The 17,943-nt window shown below is 48.4% G+C and overlaps 3 protein-coding genes across 13 annotated transcripts in view; 2 read left to right on the forward strand and 1 right to left on the reverse strand.

Moving 5' to 3' along the window:
* Nucleotides 1-3,635, forward strand: part of DHDDS (dehydrodolichyl diphosphate synthase subunit) — a 43,884-nt gene extending 40,249 nt beyond the window's left edge. For 4 of the 7 annotated variants that reach the window (XM_025366527.1, XM_025366499.1, XM_025366508.1 and 1 more), the window contains one exon: nt 1,246-3,635. In XM_025366527.1, coding sequence (XP_025222312.1) covers nt 1,246-1,482 — 237 coding nt within the window. In that variant the 3' untranslated portion in view covers nt 1,483-3,635. Of the gene's footprint in view, nt 1-1,242 lie in introns of all 7 variants that reach the window. The other 3 variants (XM_025366469.1, XM_025366479.1, XM_025366489.1) reach the window with 2 other exon arrangements.
* Nucleotides 3,636-4,131: 496 nt separating this feature from the next.
* Nucleotides 4,132-8,334, forward strand: HMGN2 (high mobility group nucleosomal binding domain 2). 5 transcript variants are annotated; one of them, XM_025366565.1, is made up of 6 exons: nt 4,132-4,955; nt 5,820-5,864; nt 6,035-6,070; nt 6,429-6,479; nt 6,913-7,008; nt 7,457-8,334. In XM_025366565.1, exons 1-6 carry the CDS (start codon nt 4,941-4,943, stop codon nt 7,490-7,492), a joined length of 279 nt encoding a protein of 92 aa, XP_025222350.1. In that variant the 5' UTR covers nt 4,132-4,940; the 3' UTR covers nt 7,493-8,334. The 5 variants fall into 5 exon arrangements, with proteins under 5 accessions (XP_025222350.1, XP_025222360.1, XP_025222370.1 ...); XM_025366575.1 differs by having other exon boundaries at nt 6,035-6,064; XM_025366585.1 differs by having other exon boundaries at nt 6,035-6,064; nt 6,916-7,008.
* Nucleotides 4,799-6,917, reverse strand: LOC112612251. Its single transcript, XM_025366551.1, has one exon. It carries the CDS (start codon nt 5,693-5,695, stop codon nt 5,291-5,293), a length of 405 nt encoding a protein of 134 aa, XP_025222336.1. The 5' UTR covers nt 5,696-6,917; the 3' UTR covers nt 4,799-5,290.
* Nucleotides 8,335-17,943: the final 9,609 nt, after the last annotated feature.

Here is a 17,943-nt window from a genome sequence, read left to right on the forward strand (position 1 = left end):
GAGCAGTCAAGGTGCTTACAGGCTGATTAGGACAAAAACATGTATACAAGTTTACCGTAATACAAGGTAGAATGTGGGAAGGGTCATCAGGGTATAGGATACCATAGGAAAATAGAGTTTCTCACACATGGAATATATTTGGCAGGAGGAGCTCTGGTGCAAAGGCTTTGCAGGTCAGTTAGACTGGCAGGAACAGAGAAGATCAGTGAGGCACAGGAAAGCCTTGGTTCTGCTCCAAAGGGATTTTCCACTCTCCTGTATCAGGAGCATCCTCACTGCTCTCCTGGGATCATGTGGTCAGTCAGTTGAGTGTTTCACATGTACAGGGCACCCCAAGTGCTAGAGAGGAAGAAGCCCAGTCTCTGCCCTCTAGTACTTGGGATGATAACTACTGCTAGGGATTATGATCATCACCTGGTGTCAGAGCTGGTTCCAAGAGGCCTGGAGGCTCTCAAACCTCCAAGGGCTTATTTTCTAAGAGAAAGAGTAGGCTATGAACACTAACACTTATTCTACTATGCAGAATGCAGTAAGTGGCTTAAGAGAGTTGAACCTGCTTCTCAGAATGTTCATAGGAGGGTCATTTGCTGGAAGGATCAGGCTGGTCTTCATACAGGAGGCAAGTGTGGAGCTCTGAAAAATAGCCTAGGGAGTTGGGAGGATGGTGCCCTCAGAGGAAAACCTGGGGAGATCAAAGAAAGTGACCCAATGGACATGTCCCCAACAAGAACAGGACCTTTCTTGCAGCAGAGAATAGGCAATAACAACTTGTAAAAATGCTGTTTCTGTCTAAGAGCCTGCTAATATCCTAGAGAGGATTTTGCATATATTATCTCTAATCCTTAAAACCACTCTTCAAGGTAGGCACAACCCCCACTTTACAGATGAAGAAATGAGGTTAGGACAGGATTTGCCCAAAGCCACAAAGCCAGTTGATGGGGAAATCAGAAGTCAGACCCACATTTGCTTGGTTCCCTTCCAAGTGCATGAGAAAAACTTCAAGAAGTACAGATGCTTCCACACAAAACAAACCAAGATGGACCCAGAACTACCACTGCCCTGCCTGTACAACATGAGCACCACCCACTGCATACCTACTCCCAAGCCTTTTCAAATCTGGTACCTACTTTCCACTGTTCCACTTCACTTGGCCCACCCTGTGCCCCACCCCCTACCTCCTCCATCCCAGTTTCACCCACTCCTAAAAATGATCTCCCCACCCCAATCCCCACTTTTCTCTAGCAGAAGGCCCGAGACATGTATGCAGAGGAGCGGAAGAGGCAGCAGCTGGAGAGGGACCAGGCTACAGTGACAGAGCAGCTGCTGCGAGAGGGGCTCCAAGCCAGTGGGGACGCCCAGCTCCGAAGGACACGCTTGCACAAGCTCTCGGCCAGACGGGAAGAGCGAGTCCAAGGCTTCCTGCAGGCCTTGGAACTCAAGCGAGCTGACTGGCTGGCCCGTCTGGGCACTGCATCAGCCTGAGTGGGGCTGGTCACCTGCCACTTTGCCCTGCCCTCTGCCTCCAGGGCCCCACTCCCCTTCCTTTTCTTGGTGAAAGGCATCTCCTTTCCTGATAATGAATTGTGTTCCCTTTGCTTGGCTGGGGAGCGCCCCCCCCAGGCCAGGTCTGCTGGCCATAGATACCTTTGGGATGCCTGGGACAGGCTTCTGGGGAGGATTGAGGGTGAAAGTCTCCCACGAGTACACGAAACCCAGGTCTGGTCACCAATAGGGTTTGGAGACAAAGGGCCCCAACTTATCAGCTGCCTGTCTCTTAGATGCACTTTCTTTTTCCACCAGCACATCCTTCAACACAGAATTTCAGGGAAGAGTTCTCCCCAAAACCCTAGCTCTTTACCCATCCATTTTAGCCTTCCACCCAGCTTCCACAAAAGATTTGGCTCTACCTTGGATCTGCTAGTATATAACTAATAGGCAGCCAGTTATTTGGGTAAGGAAAAAAAGGGGCGGGAGAGACAGAAAGAAAATTTGCCCATCTGCTGCTCCTCCCCCTTGGCTCTCCACCTGGGATTTGCTATTGAATCTCTACCCTCCTCCCACCACGCAGTACTGATTGCTCACTGAAAGACTCAGCACCCCCAATGGTGTGCGGAAGCCAGGCAGGCGATTACAATCCAATTACCTATTGTCGACTCAGCCCACACAAGCTTTTCTCCTCCTCTTGCAGGGCATGGGGCCAGGCTCCACTCCCAAGTGAGACTGGCCCCTTCCATGGTATAGGGTAAGAGAAGGGCCTGTAGGCCCTGGTGAATCGAATCCAGCACAGGCCTTCTCCCCTGTAAGACAACAGGACTGAGCAGAACCAAACACTTCTCTCAACTGACTCTGCTCCCTGCCCTCACCATCTCAAACTCTGATTCCCACTCCACTCTTCGAGGTTTCTCTCAGCTTTTTGATCTGGCTCCCGATTTATTCTTGGCATGGCAAAGCTTGTTCTAGGTCCTCTGCTTGTGAGGGTCAAAGCTGTGTCCTTTTCCTTACCTCCCTCTGCCAGGACTTGCTGCAGAGCTGCTGAGAGGATTAGTGCCTTTGAAGAGCTGTCTGCCTGAGCAACTCCATTTCAGGGGCCCCACACCGGCAAGTACCAGCCAGTAACACCAACCAAATGCTACTCTCTTTAGTAAAGTCCATTTTACTTTTACTTTTTGAGACAGAGCCTCACCCTATCCGGGCTGGTCTCGAACTCATGACCTCAGGTGATCCGCTGGCCTCACCCTCCCAAAGTGCTGGAATTACAGGCATGAGCCACTGTGCCAGACTTCCCATTTTACTTTCTGCAAGCTGTTTCCCTAGCAGCTCCCTCTAGGGGAGAGGTGAGATCTTGCAAGCAGTAGCAAGAGCACACAGGAAACCCCTAACTTTCCTATACCCCAACCCTCTCTTCCCCTTTCTGTCCCCGAATACCTGGCGGCAAGAGACCTCTTGGCTATTGTCCTTGCTCCCAGAATCAAGCATAAATGCCAGACAAGGCGATTGAGAAGCCAATCAATGCACCCTTTGGCAAGCCCCCATCCACACCTGGCACTCCCCTCTACCAATCCCTGGCACAGGGTTCCTGGAGAGCAGGTGCTGTACATTTTCCAGCTTTACAATGGGGCTGTTGACAGCCATAATTAGGAAGGCATGAATTATGCGGCTGTAATGCAGAGCCCTACAATTAAGGCGGGAATGAGGGGCTGGAGGCAGCAAACGGAATCTGCCCTGAGTGTGGCTGTTGAATCCTGTCTCCTGGGTCTGACTTTCCGTAATATGATTGGGGTACAGTAGAGGTGATTAATGGGGCTGGCATCTCTCTTTGGCCTGAGGTTCTCTATTCTGGGAAAGGTACACAGGGTGGAGTAGGGAGAAGCCGCCCCAGGAGGCGGTGTAGGGGTGGAAAGAAGAGGCAGAGAGGTCGTCGTCGTCGCCCAGCAGCAAGGGCTGCAAAACAGTTGAACTCCTGGTTGCTTTGGACATGTATGATTTGTACAAGCCAGGTTCAACCGTTGCCTCAAGAAATCAGATGGGACCAATTTAGTGTCCTTCCACCTGTAATAGAAGCCCCCATTTGAGGACATATATCGTATTGTGTTCTGGGTTTCAAATAGAATTTTTAAAGATTCTTAGATGTAAAACTTGTTTGCTAACTGCAACGGAAGAACACCTTGTTTTGCTGCTGCAATTGCCTACCCTCCCTCAGGTGCACTTGACTAGCTCCAAGACCCTGGCTTTGGACTAGGAGGCACTGGAAGAGCCCTTTTGCCATCACACCACCTGTTCCTCTACTTGTTTCCTAATTCCCGGGCGCTTTCCTCCACCCTCTTTTTCCTCGCGCAAGTGAAAGGCAGCCAGCTTGACAGTGTGGAAGGAGGGATTTCGCCAGCTGCGGCTGCAGTGCCCAGGCTTGGTGGCCGCGTCGGGTGGGGGCAGCTGGGCTAGATGTCTCCGAGGGGGGTAGAGTTGTAGGGGGAGGGGAGTGCTGGTAGACCTCGGCGGCCGCTCTCCACCATACTGTGACAGGGTCTGGAGGTTTGGGAATATAGGGACCTTAAGGGAGCCACCCGACAGGCGTTGGGGGTGGGGGCTTCGATAGTATTTGGGGAGGCGGCTGCGCAACGGGTGCTGAAAGGACAGCTCCTACCTGCCCCACGGCACCCAAAAGGCACCTCTGCATGGAAAGTCTCCCCCTGAAACCCCTAGCCCACCTCGAGTGGGACCGTCTTTCAGGTGAGGTGCACGAAAGGCTTTCCCGAAGTGGCAGCTCGGAAGGATGCACGTCCGGCTGCGCCAAGCTGGCTTCCCCGCCTTTTTCCCACTTCGGCGTCAGCCTGGGCCCTGGGAACTGCAGCCTGTGCCTCCAGCCGCGCGCTTCCTTCTGCCTCCAGTGGAGCAGGGCAGTGCAGCCAGGCCTCGCAAACCCCTCTTCTGGGGCCCCCAGCGGGAGCAGGAAGGAAAGCCGCTGAGATGCGCCCTGAGTGTCGCATGGCTTGGAGAAGTGGGTTGCTGGGTTGCATAAGGTGGAAGGAACTTGCTAGTTTGCAAAAGACAGCTCTTGGCGGGAGCCGGAACCCCGAGCCTGCCGACTCGCGCACCCCTCCTCATTTACTGCCTTCGACGCGCGCCTCCCCGACTGCGCCCCCACCCCCTCGGCGCGCCGCCGTCTCGCGCGCACTACCCCCCCCCACACCCCCCTCCTCACTCCCTCCAGAGGAGGTGAGTTTAAACCCCGCCCACGTGACCCCAGCTGGGCCAATGAACGGCGGCGGGAGGTGAAATCCGGTTCTAACCGGTCCGGGGCTCCCAGCGCTATAAAAACTTTATAAACCCCCCGGAGCCCGAGCAGTGTGAAGAAGAAGAGGCGAGAACGACCCCCGGACCGACCAAAGCCCGCGCGCGCTGCATCCCGCGTCCAGCACCTACGTCCCGCCGCCGTCGCCACCATGCCCAAGAGAAAGGTACGTGGCGCGAGGGCCGCAGGCGCTGGGCCGCCACTGCCGCCGCCACCGCCGCCGCCGCCTCCCTGGTGCAGGGCGCGAGAATCGGCGCCGGGCAGGAGCTAGCGCGGCCTCCCCGCGCGGGGACTCGAGGCGGTTTCGGGCGTCTCGGGGCTAACCCTGAGTGGCTTGGCTGCCCGCGGGCGCCAGAGGCCATATTGGAGGAGCGGCGGCCGCGGCGGGAGGAGCCATGTTGGCGGCTGTTTATCCCGCTCTCCTCGGGCTCGCCGCCCCCGCCTCGTGCCCCCTCCCCCATCGCCAGGGCCCCTTCCCTCCCCTCCCTGCGGGCGGGCAATTCAAACCCGAAAGGGCGGGAAGGCGGCGCTCGGGGTTGGCGGGCGGGGGAACGCGCTGCCGCCAAAAAACCGCCGCCGTGAGGGGGCGGGGCTTGTGTGGTATGGCACCGCCCCCTCGCCCACGTTCCCCGCGCACGAGACGCGCGCTGCCGCCGCCCACGAGTTCCCCGGGCTGCGCGCGCCTCCCTCTCCCGCCCTCGACGGCTGCCATGGCAACGGCGCTGGGCTCCGCCTCCGGAGGGGGTTTGTTTGCGCCATCTGCAGCTGTTGCTCCTGCCTGGCGCGGTGGTGCGGGCTCGGCTGCCCTCCCCGGCTGCGCTCCGGCTTCAGCCCTGGCTTCTCGGGGTCGGCGAGCTGGGGCTCCTGCGCGCGCTTCGTTCTTATACGAACGTCGGGCTCACTCATTTGTTTATGTCCTAAAAAAGTTGTGTGGACGACTGCTTTAATTTTCTTTGTTAGCACTCTAAAGTTTAGGAAAGAACTAAGAACCACGTCAGAAGCTGCAGTTTTTTGTTCTTGTTTCTTATAGGCTGAAGGGGATGCTAAAGGAGATAAAGCCAAGGTGAAGGACGAAGTAAGTCATTCTCTCTTCAAGGGTCAAAGCCTTGGACTAGCAGAGGCCACTGGACTCGGTGATTAACCTGTGTCCTGAATTTACACTCCTATAATCTAGAGCCAGTTGATACCAAACTTTTCAAAGCGACTTACCTGTCCTATTTCTAACTTTCTCGTTGTCTTTAATAGCCACAGAGAAGATCCGCGAGGTTGTCTGCTGTAAGTGTATGCTTTTGAATTTTCGTATTTGTTCCTGAACCAAAAAACATCAAAAAACAATTCCCTTTGCTTCCCATGAGTTATGGTTAGTGCCTGGTTTTGAATGATTGCCTCTACTTGGGACTCTTGCCCCTTTGGGTTTTGCTGGTTCTGAAATTTTGATGCCTGTAGCCAAAGTGGGACATTTGAGTGGGCTTCTGGAGATCCAACATTCTAGAAGAAAGCCAGCCACAAAAACTTTGAGGAGGAGGAGAAACTTCTCTGCCTTTGGTACTTTTGGTTGGTTGGTTGGTCGGTCGTGGGTGGTTTTCTTCAGTCCATTGTACTGATGTTAAATTTTTCCTCTCTTCCTGCCAAAAAAAAGAAACCTGCTCCTCCAAAGCCAGAGCCCAAGCCTAAAAAGGCCCCTGCAAAGGTAAGTGCTAACATTGGAACTGATCATTTTCACAGAATGAGGACTGTCCTTAGTGCCTTAACTTAATTAGCATAATGGTGCCTCCATTAATGGAGGTTCTAAACTGTGGATAGTTTGCCTCATCCCTGTCATTCATACCGTTGGTTTCGTGATCAAGAGTTGTTTCGTTAGTTTGTAGGAAAATACGTATTTAAATATTAAATACCCCAGGGTTTAAACTGATTTTTCTGTTACTTAGATAGGAAATTTTAAGTAGTAAAGATTACAGCAAATTACATATAATTTAGCCTAGTTTTGATCAGTTGTTCTTGTCAACTGATAAGGGTTTGTGTTTTATCTTCAGTAAACAATCCTACCTTGTGCAGAACTTTGCAGACCATACCTTGGGAATATGAAATGGGGAGAAATAGTTCTATTTTTTCCCTTTTTTCAGAAGGGAGAGAAGGTACCCAAAGGGAAAAAGGGAAAAGCTGATGCTGGCAAGGAGGGGAATAACCCTGCAGAAAACGGAGATGCCAAAACAGACCAGGTATAACTGCTGTTTCACCCTTTGTTAGATTTGCTCATTCGGTTAGTTGCTGATCTCAAAAACTTAATTGCCTTTTTTTCATATCACTCCAAATGTACCATTTGGTCCAGAATCTGCTTGTGGCTTTCCTGTTAACTTTTAAGTCCTAGATTCTTGAAATATCTACTGTCAGCTGAAGGGCATTGTGTTTTATACTACATAAAGTTTTCAAGCTAGAAGTAACCTCAGGTCTCTAATTCTGGTGTTCCTCCTACCTCAGTTTTACAATAAGGCCCAGAGGAGAGGTGACTTAGCACAGTTACCTAGTAAGTCATTCTCAGAAGAAATACTGAGTCTCAGAACCTGAAACCTGAACTTTGGCCTGGGAGCAAAATGATGCTGTAGGTGGAATGTGAACAAAGATAGTTTTGAAATCTACACATTCATTAATTTGTCTGTTTTCTTTTAGGCACAGAAAGCTGAAGGTGCTGGAGATGCCAAGTGAAGTGTGTGCATTTTTGATAACTGTGTACTTCTGGTGACTGTACAGTTTGAAATACTATTTTTTATCAAGTTTTATAAAAATGCAGAATTTTGTTTTACCTTTTTTTTTTTTTTTTTTAAAGCTATGTTGTTAGCACACAGAACACTTCATTGTTGTTTTTGGGGGAAGGGGCATATGTCACTAATAGAATGTCTCCAAAGCTGGATTGATGTGGGGAAAACACCTTTCTCTTCTAGTTTTGAGAGACTTCCTCTTGGTTCCCAGGAGGAGGGAGTCCCTGACTTTGACACACATGGCCACCTTGGCACAAAAGCCTTGTGGTATGGAAAAACAAATTTGTTTTTATGTTCTCTTCTCCCTTTCCATCTTTCAGCATAGACTTAACTCCCTTAAGCCCAGACATCTGTTGGGACCTGACCCGTAGTCATTGGTTACCAGTGTGTCAGGCCATCTGGACTTTCCAGTGATGCCACTGAGATGGCACTGGTCAAAACAGCATTGGTTCCATTTCTAGATTGTGGATCTTCAGATAAATTCTACCGTTTTCATTTCACTTCCTGAAAGTCAGGGTCGGCTTGTGAAAAGTTGTTAAACAACATGCTAAATGTGAAATGTCAACCCTCACTCTAAACTTTCCCTGTTCAGAGCATCAGATGAAGACTTTATTGGGTTTTATAGTGGCTTTCTGATTTTTGGTAGTCCATTGAAGAAGGGAGTTTGAAAGTTGTTGTATACTGTTAACGATTGTCTGCCCATGTCCTGCCTGAAATACCATGATTGTTTATGGAAAGTATCTTTAATAAAGCTGGATACAGTTTGGCTTGGAAAAAAAAAAAAAAAAAGACACGTGGAATTTGAAGTCTAGGGGCAGGCAAATGCTTCTGTAATGCTGTGAAGAGCACACACGGAAATGGCAATGAGACAGATATCAAAGTTCTCCTTTTACCCCTAAATCATCCTTCTGTCAGTTTCTTTTCTAGTTGGTTCCATACTCTTGAAAGGGGAGTTCCGTGACCTCCCTCATGGGATGTGCGACAGGGGTGTGGCTCCTTATGGGAGGGGGAGCACGCAGACAGGCAGGTGCAGGAGCTGGGGTGAGCACTTTTGGGCTCCAGCCCCATGGTAGCATCTAGGGATGGGTGCNAAATATGGCCGGGCGCGGTGGCTCAAGCCTGTAATCCCAGCACTTTGGGAGGCCGAGACCATCCTGGCTAACACGGTGAAACCCTGTCTCTACTAAAAAAAATACAAAAAACTAGCCGGGCAAGGTGGCAGGTGCCTGTAGTCCCAGCTACTCGGGAGGCTGAGGCAGGAGAATGGCGTAAACCCGGGAGGAGGAGCTTGCAGTGAGCTGAGATCCGGCCACTGCACTCCAGCCTGGGTGACAGAGCGAGACTCGGTCTCAAAAAAAAAAAAAAAAAGGAATAATGAAATATTTCTTTCAAGTACCATAGCAGCCTGTGTTTCATTGGGCAGATCTGGATTACCTCTCCATTCCTAAACCAATCGTAGCAAGAGGAGTGAAACCACAGAATCTGCTTAGACCAGTCAGGATTGTTGGAATTCAATAGAGGAGGGATCATGATAGAGGAAAATGGCTGCTGTGTGGATAGCCTGCTGCATGGTCTCTTCAGGCCTGGCCTGATTGATTGCAGCAGTTAACACTGCTGAGAATTACTCTTCCCCTTCTTTAAATTGAGAAATAATCATATGCCATTAAACGTCACCACTTTATTATTATTTTAAGAGATGGAGTCTTGATGTGTTGCCCAGGCTGGTATTCAACTCCTGGGCACAAAGCAGTCCTCCCACCCTGGCCTCCCAAAGTGCTGGCCACCACACCCAGCCAAAATTCACCATTTTAAAGCATATACTACAGTGGTGTTAGTACATTGACAACATTGTGCAACTATTGCCACTATCTAATTCTGGAATATATATGTGTATGTGTGTGTGTATAACTATTGCCACTAATTCTGGAATATATACGTGTGTGTGTATATATATACATGTATACACACACCCGTATATATATAACACGCACACATATATACATATATTATATATATATATATATTTCTTTATGAGATGGAGTGGTCTCACTGTGTCACCCAGGCTGGATTGCAGTGGTATGATCTCAGCTCATTGCTCACTGCAGCATCTGTCTCCCAGGCTCAAGCTCCCACCTCAGCCTCCCAAATAGCTAGGACCACAGGCACAAACCACGGCTGGCTAATTTTTTCTGGTTTTGGTAGAGACAGGGTTTCACCATGTTGCCCAGACAAGTCTTGAACTCCTGACCTCAAGTGATCTGCCTGCCTTCGCCTCCCAAAGTGCTGGAATTACAGGCATGAGCCACCCTGCCCAGCCTCTGAATGTTTTCATCACCCTAAAACTCCATGCCCATTAGCAGTTAACTCCCCATTTCTTCCTCCCCCCATCCCTAGACAATCACTAATTTCTGTCTCTAGACTTTTTCTGGATATTTCATCTAAATGGAATCAGTCTGTGGTTTTTCTCGACTGACTTCTTTCACTTAGCATGTTTTCAAGGTTCTTCCATGTCGTATGTATTTGATAACCTGTACTTCCAAATAACATTCCATTGTGGGAGATTCCGTCTCAAAAAAATAAATAAAAATTTCATAGAGACAAGGTCCCACTATGTTGCCCAGGCTGGTCTAAAACTCCTGAGCTCAAGTGATCCTCCTGCCTCCGCCTCCCAAAGAGCTGGGATTATAGGCATGAGCCACCATGCCCAGCCACATAAACAGTTTTTGTTTGTTTTTTTGTTTTTCTGAGATGGAGTCTCTGTCGCCCAGGCTGGAGTACAGTAGTGCGATCTCGGCTCACTGCAACCTCTGCTGCTGGGTTCAAGCAATTCTCCTGCCTCAGCCTCCCAAGTAGGCAAGATTACAGATGTGTGCCATCATGCCCAGCTAATTTTTGTATTTTTAGTAGAGATGGAGTTTCACCATGTTGGCCAGGCTGGTCTCGAACTGGTTGGGCTCAAACTCCTGACCTCGTGATCCACCTGCCTCAGCCTCCAAAGTGCTAGGATTACAGGCGTGAGCCACCGTGCCTGGCCCTAAACAGTTTTTAAAGCCATGGTCCTAGGCCTCATCTCCAAGGATTCTGACTCTGTGGGTCTGAAGCAGGGCCCAAAAACTGCGTTGCTAAGTTCACAGGTATGCTGATGCACTAGTCCCCAAGAGAATGGTGGCGTGGACTAGGTTGTGTCTCATCCTGGTGTTAACCTTGGCCATTGGGAAAGAGGTGACTGAGGAAAGGATTAAAATGCCAATACTAGACTTGGAAAGGTGGGAGGGTGGTGAGGGATGAGAAATTACCTGATGGAGGCTGGGCGTGGTGGCTCACGCCTGTAATCCCAGCACTTTGGGAGGCCAAGGTGGGCGGATCACCTGAAGTCAGCTGTTTGAGACCAGCCTGACCAACATGGAGAAATCCCATCTCTACTAAAATTTAAAAATTAGCCAGGCGTGGTGGTGCATGCCTCTAATCCCAGCTACTCGGGAGGCTGAGGCAGGAGAATCGCTTGAACCTTCGAGGCAGAGGTTGCAGGGAGCCGAGATTACGCCTGGGCACTCTAGCCTGGGCAACAGGAGTGAAACTCCATCTCGGGGAGGCGGGGAAGAGAAATTACCTGATGGATACAGTGCATACATGCACACTCTTCAGGTGATGGTTGCACTAAAAGCCCAGACTTCAACACTAACCAAAGTATCCACATAATGCAACTTCATGTATGCCCCCTAAAAATATACTTAAACAATTTAAAAGCTGACACTTTATTTGGGAGGTGCAAGAATGATGCAATAGAAGTAATGGATAAGGCAAGTGAGGAGGTACCTGTGTGGGCTTAGTCTTAGAGGAGCAGAGGGATAGGTCCCGATCACAAGTTGAAAGTTTGGCTTTAGAGATTTCCCCCATCATAGGAAGGGACCCAAAGGGCGTGTGCACTGTGCTGCAGGTAGGTAGTAGAGGAGATGGTGGGAAGACAAGGTAGCTCTCTTCTCACCACATCTTCTATCACCATGAAGTATGAAGGGAAATTGCTGATGAGGGTGAAGAAAGCAGGAGGTTGGAGATGGGAATGAGGTGAAGGTGTGAAATAGTCTATCCAAGACAGGAAAGGTGCCTATATTAGGGAAGTGTAATTAGAGAGTTTTGCAGTGTTGAGGGCCCATTTGAAATCTGCGGTTGTAACTATGAGGTGCGTCTAGTTAGCACGATGATGTAGTACTCTTATGCAATGTCCAGCTGTTTGGGTACAGGTGCCAGCTAAGTACTGGGTTAAGTGTGATAGAGAAGGGCGTTCAGTGTCTAACTCCCTTCATGCTGGACCATAGAATCTAAGCTGACAAAGAAGGTATGTGAAGACAGGAGGTGACTGGTGGAGAAAAGGTGAGAGTTAGGTTAATCGGCTGGGTGTGGTGGCTCACGCCTGTAATCCTTGGACTTCAGGAGGCCAAGGCAAGAGGATGACTGAGGCCAGGAGTTCAAGACCAGCCTGGCCAACATAGGCAAGAGGATCAACAAAGGCAAGGGGGTCACTGAGGCCAGAAGTTCGAGACCAGTTTGGCCAACATAGTGAGACCCTGTCTCTATTAAAAAAAAAAAAAAAATGTGTCAATGGATTAGAAGTCTCAGGCTGGAAAAGACTAAGATTATTACATATTTATATTAATAATCCTATTATTAAACTTTCCTAAATAACAAAAACTTTCCTAAAAACATAAACATTCCTAAATAACAAAAAAACATAACTTTAAAAAGTAAGAAAAAGACTGCATATGAAGAACTACAGGCCAGGCGTGGTGGCTCACACTTATAATTCCAGCACTTTGGAAGCTGAGGCAGAATTGATTGTTTAAGCACAGAAGTGAGAGACCAGGCTGGGCAAGATAGTGAGACCCCGTCTCTACTTATTTATTTGAGACGGAGTGTCACTCTGTCACCCAGGCTGGAGTGCAGTGGCACGATCTTGGCTCACTGCAACCTCTGCCTCCTGGATTCAAGTGATTCTCCTGCCTCAGACTCCCGAGTAGCTGGGACTACAGGCACACAGCACCACTCCTGGCGAATTTTTGTATTTTCAGTAGAGATGAGGTTTTGCCATGTTGGCCAGGCTGGTCTTGAACTCCTGACCTCATGTGATCTGCCCTGCAAGCCACCACACCCGGCCCTGTCTCTATTTTTTTTTAAAAAAAGAACTATATTTTAAGTGGGCTGAACACGAAGGCTCATGCTTGTAATCCAAGCACTTTGGGAGGCCGAGGCCAGTGGATCGTATGAGCCCAGAAGTTCAACACCAGCTTGGACAACATGGCGAAAACCCATCTCTACCAAAAATTGTTTTAAAAATTAACAGGGCATGGCTGGGCGCGGTGGCTCATGCCTGTAATCCCAGCACTTTAGGAGGCCAAGGCGGGCGGATCACGAGGTCAGGAGATCGAGACCATCCTGGCTAACATGGTGAAACCCCGTCTCTACTAAAAATATAAAAAATTAGCCGGGCGTGGTGGTGTGCGCCTGTAGTCCCAGCTACTTGGGAGACTGAGGCAGGAGAATGGCATGAACCCAGGAGGGGGAGCTTGCAGTGAGCTGAGATGGCGCCACTGCACTCCAACCTGGGCAATAGAGCGAAACTCGATCTCAAAAAAAAAAAAAAATTAGCTGGGCATGGTGGTGTGTGCCTGTAGTCCCAGCTACTCGAGAGGCTGAGGTGGGAGGGTCGCTTGAACCTGGGAGGCAGAGGTTGAAGTGAGCCAAGATTGTGCCACTGCAATTCAGACTAGGTGACTGAGAGAGACCTTGTCTCAAAAAATAAGTAAACAAATAAAACTTTTTTTTTTTTTTTTGAGACGGAGTCTTGCTCTGTTTCCCAGGCTGGAGTGCAGTGGTGCAATCTTGGCTCACTGCAACCTCTGCCTCCCGGGTTCAAGCAATTCTCCTGCCTCAGCCTCCTGAGTAGCTGGAATTACAGGCATGCGCCACTACACCCAGCTAATTTTGTATTTTTAGTAGAGATGGGGTTTCTCCAGGTTGGTCAGGCTGGTCTTGAACTCTCAGCCTCAGGTGATCTGCCCACCTCAGCTTCCCAAAGTGCTAGGATTACAGGCGTGAGCCACTGTGCCAGCCTGCCTTTTGTTATTCTAATACTCTTGTGTAATATGGGATAAAAGAACTGAGTAATTATGATACTCTTAATTTTATAATTCAGGGTATCACTGAGAATGGATTCTCAGTGTTGAAAAAAGGTATACAGATGTGAGATAAATTCTTTTTGTTTTTTTTTTTGAGACAGAGTCTCGCTCTGTCGCCCAGGCTGGAGTGCAGTGGCGCGATCTCGGCTCACTGCAAGCTCCGCCTCCCGGGTTCACGCCATTCTCCTGCCTCAGCCTCCCGAGTAGCTGGGACTACAGGCGCCCACAACCGCGCCCGGCTAATTTTTTGTATTTTTAGTAGAGACGGGGTTTCACCGTGGTCTCGATCTCCTGACCTTGTGATCCGCCTGCCTCGGCCTCCCAAAGTGCTGGGATTACAGGCGTGAGCCACCGCGCCCGGCCGAGATAAATTCTTTTTTTTTTTTTTTTTTTTTTTTTTTTTTTGAGACGGAGTCTCGCTCTGTCGCCCGGGCTGGTTCTTAAGTCTTGATTTGAATTGGAAATATCTGTAGAGCAAAAGATGTATTTTATCTTAAAACATGTGCCTTAGCCAGGCACGTTGGCTCATGCCTGTAATTCCAGCACTTTGGGAGGCTGAAGCGGGCGGATCATGAGGTCAGGAGATCGAGACCATGGTGAAACCCCGTCTCTACTAAAAATACAAAAAATTACCCACGCACAGTGGCAGGCACCTGTATTCCAGCTACTCGGGAGGCTGAGGCAGGAGAATCGCTCGAACCTGGGAGGCACAGCTGGCAGTGAGCCGAGATCACACCACTGCACTCCAGCCTGGGTGACAGAGTGAGACTCCATCTCAGAAAAAAAAAAGGGCTTTGGCGGGGCATGATAGCTCATGCCTGTAATCCCAGCACTTTGGGAAGCTGAGGTAGGCAGATCATCCAAGGTCAGGAGTTCGAGACCAGCCTGACCAACATGAAGAAACCCTGTCTCTTCTAAAAATACAAAATTAGCTAGGCATGGTGGCGCATGCCTATAATCCCAGCCACTCAGGAGGCTGAGGCAGGAGAATCACTTAAACCTGGGAGGCAGAGGTTGCAGTGAGCTGAGATCGCGCCTGGGCACTCAAGCCTGGGCAACAAGAATGAAACTCGGTCTCAAAAAAACAAAACAAAAAAACAAAACATGTGCCTTATGCTCTGTCCCCCCAAACACAGTGGCAACAAGGCATTCTAGAAGTTAGATTTTGGTCTTGTAATGCCAATCACCACTAAAAGGAACCAGGGTTTGTTTGTTCCTAGAAATAGCTGATTCCAGGTTTGGAGCAAGAAATAGACAAGATAAGTCTGGAACTTCTATCATGTTAGATAGCAAGGAAGTTGTCAAATACTACTAAGGTTGTATCAAAAGGACTCAGGAGCCAACTTACACAGATCCCACTGGCCAAAAATAAGGACAATTTGAGCATCAGTAAGTTTAATAATTGCAGTGAACTGAAACACATGAAATATATTCAATTTAGTGATCATGATACTAAAAATACTAAACAACTTACTAGTCACCTGAGGAGGATACTAGTAAACCAACTCTTATTTTGGAAATGGCAGAAAGAGAATATCTGGATATTTATTTTCTTTTTCCAATGTGAACTTTAACTCTGGATAACCAAACAACAGATGAGTGAACATTTATCTTTATAAGTATTTCAGGTACCATATAAATAAGGAATAATTAGAACATCACCATTTTACAACCCTTGATGAATTAATGAAGGCAGGTGTTTTTAATGGCTGTAACATACAAAAAGAAAGCCAACCAGACATCATGACATTACACTTTTTGTGAGGTTTTCTTGCCACAAAATCTGAATCCAATCACACCTCCAGATACATTCCTAATTAACAGGATATACAAACAATAGAGAAAATGGTTAGAAATTACATATAGAGATATAATCAGTAAAGCTCAGAGTGGGAGAAACAGGGATGGAGACAGAATCTACAGGCTCAAAGAGATGTAGGAGATATGCCAACCAAATGCAATGTATGGACCCGGATTGGACTTTCTTGTTTGTTTTTTCTTTTTTGAGACGGAGTCTCTCTTTGTCACCCAGGCTGGATTGCAATGGCGTGTTCTGGCTCACTGCAACCTCCACATCCTGGGTCCAAGCAATTCTCTGCCTCAATCTCCCAGGTAGCTGGGACTCCAGGCGGGCACTACCACGCCCAGAGCATTTTTGTGGTTTTAGTAGAGATGGTTTCACCATATTGGCCAGGCTGGTCTCAAACTCCTGACCTCAAATGATCCTCCCACCTTGGCCTCCAGAAGTGTTGGGATTATAGCTGTGAGCTACTGTGCCCAGCCAAGGACCTGGATTGGATTCTAATTCAAACAAGTGCATTCTTATTTTATTCATTTATTTATTTATTTATTTTTTGAGACAGAGTCTCGCTCTGTCACCCAGGCTGGAGTGCAGTGGCACGATCTCAACTCACTGCAAGCTCCGCCTCCCGGGTTCACGCCATTCTCCTGCCTCAGCCTCCTGGAGTAGCTGGGACTACAGGCCACCACGCCCGGCTAATTTTTTTTTGTATTTTTAGTAGAGATGGGGTTTCACCATGTTAGCCAAGCTGGTCTCGAACTCCTGAACTTGTCCTTGTGATCCACCTGCCTCGGCCTCCCAAAGTACTGGGATTACAGGCATGAGCCACCGCACCCGGCAAACAAATGCATTTTCAAAAGATGATACTTGGACAGTTAGAAATTTTAAAATTTGGGTATTTCATAATATTAAGAAATTAATGTGGACAATGGTATAAACAAGAACCGCGAGAAGTTAATAAGTGTTGAAGTTGTGTGGTGGGAGCATGAGGCTCATTGTATTATCTTACTTTTGCACACATTTGAAATTCTCCAGGACAAAAAAAAGACGTTTTTTCAAAGTCAAGTCACCACGACTGAACACACTCACTAGAAATATGTGATGATGGGGAGTGAGAGATGAATCTGGGATAACTTTCAGGTTTCTAGCTTGAGGGGTGGAATGGGTGGTGGTGCTTTTATTATGGGCATGTGAACCAGAGCAACCCCATCTTAAATAGGAACTAGGTAAAATGAGGCTGAGTCCTGCTGGACTTCATTCCCAGATGGTTAAGGCATTCTAAGTCACAGGATGAGATAATAGGACAGCACAAGATACAGGTCATAAAGACCTTGCTGATAAAACAGGTTGCAGTAAAGAAGCCGGCTAAATCCCACTCAAACCAAGATGGCAATGAGAGTGACCTCTGGTCATCCTCACAACCAGTGCCGTAACAGTTTACAAATGCCATGGCAACGTCAGGAAGTTACCCTATAAGGTCTAAAAAGGGGAAGCATGAATAATCCACCCCTTATTTAGCATATCATCAAAAAATAACCAAAAAAATGGGCAACCAGCAGACCTTAGGGCTGCTCTGTCTATGGAACAGCCATTCTTTTATTCCTTTATTTTCTTTTATTTTTTGTTTATTTTATTTTATTTTATTTTATTTTATTTTCGAGACAGAGTCTGGCTGTCGCCCAGGCTGGAGTGCAGTGGCGCGATCTTGGCTCACTGCGAGCTCTGCCTCCCGGGTTCACGCCATTCTTCTGCCTCAGCCTCCCAAGTAGCTGGGACTACAGGCGCCTGCCACCAGGCCCAGCTAATTTTTTTTGTATTTTTAGTAGAGACAGGGTTTCACCATGTTAGCTAGGATGGTCTCCATCTCCTGACCTTGTGATCCACCTGCCTTGGCCTCACAAAGTGTTGGGATTACAGGCGTGAGCCACTGCGCCTGGCCCTTTCTTTTATTTTTAATGTTTTTTTATTTTTTGAGATGGAGTCTTGCTCTGTTGCCCAGGCTGGAGTGCAGTGGAGCAATCTCGGCTCACTGCAACCTCTGCCACCTGGGTTCAAGCAATTCTGTTGTCTCAGCCCCCCGAGTAGCTGGGACTACAGGCACCCGCCACCACGCCTAGCTAATTTTTTTGGTATTTTTTAGTAGAGATGGGGTTTCACCATAGTGGTCAGGATGGTCTCAAACTCCTGATCTCAGGTGATCCACCCGCCTCAACCTCCCAAAGAGTTGGGATTACGGGTGTGAGTCACTGCACCCAGCCTCCTTTACTTTCTTAATAAACTTGCTTTTGCTTTGCACTGTGGATTTGCCTTGAATTCTTTCTTGCTCGCCATCCAAGAACCCTCTCTTGGGGTCTGGATCAAGATCTCTTTCCTGTAATACTTCTAAAAGATTGAGGGGAAGTAGAGGAGGTGGGTTTGTGAAGA

The sequence above is a fragment of the Theropithecus gelada genome, chromosome 1 (assembly GCF_003255815.1).
Source record: "Theropithecus gelada isolate Dixy chromosome 1, Tgel_1.0, whole genome shotgun sequence".
Lineage (NCBI taxonomy): Eukaryota > Metazoa > Chordata > Mammalia > Primates > Cercopithecidae > Theropithecus > Theropithecus gelada.

What these genes read in the sequence shown, in the direction of transcription:
- HMGN2 (XM_025366565.1), top strand. An exon ending in AAGCCAAGGTGAAGGACGAA is followed by an intron (nt 5,865 to 6,034) that starts GTAAGTCATTCT and finishes TGTCTTTAATAG; the next exon opens with CCACAGAGAAGATCCGCGAG. An exon ending in CGAGGTTGTCTGCTGTAAGT is followed by an intron (nt 6,071 to 6,428) that starts GTATGCTTTTGA and finishes GCCAAAAAAAAG; the next exon opens with AAACCTGCTCCTCCAAAGCC.
- LOC112612251 (XM_025366551.1), bottom strand. Translation starts at nt 5,695, where the DNA reads ATGAGTGAGCCCGACGTTCGTATAAGAACGAAGCGCGCGCAGGAGCCC.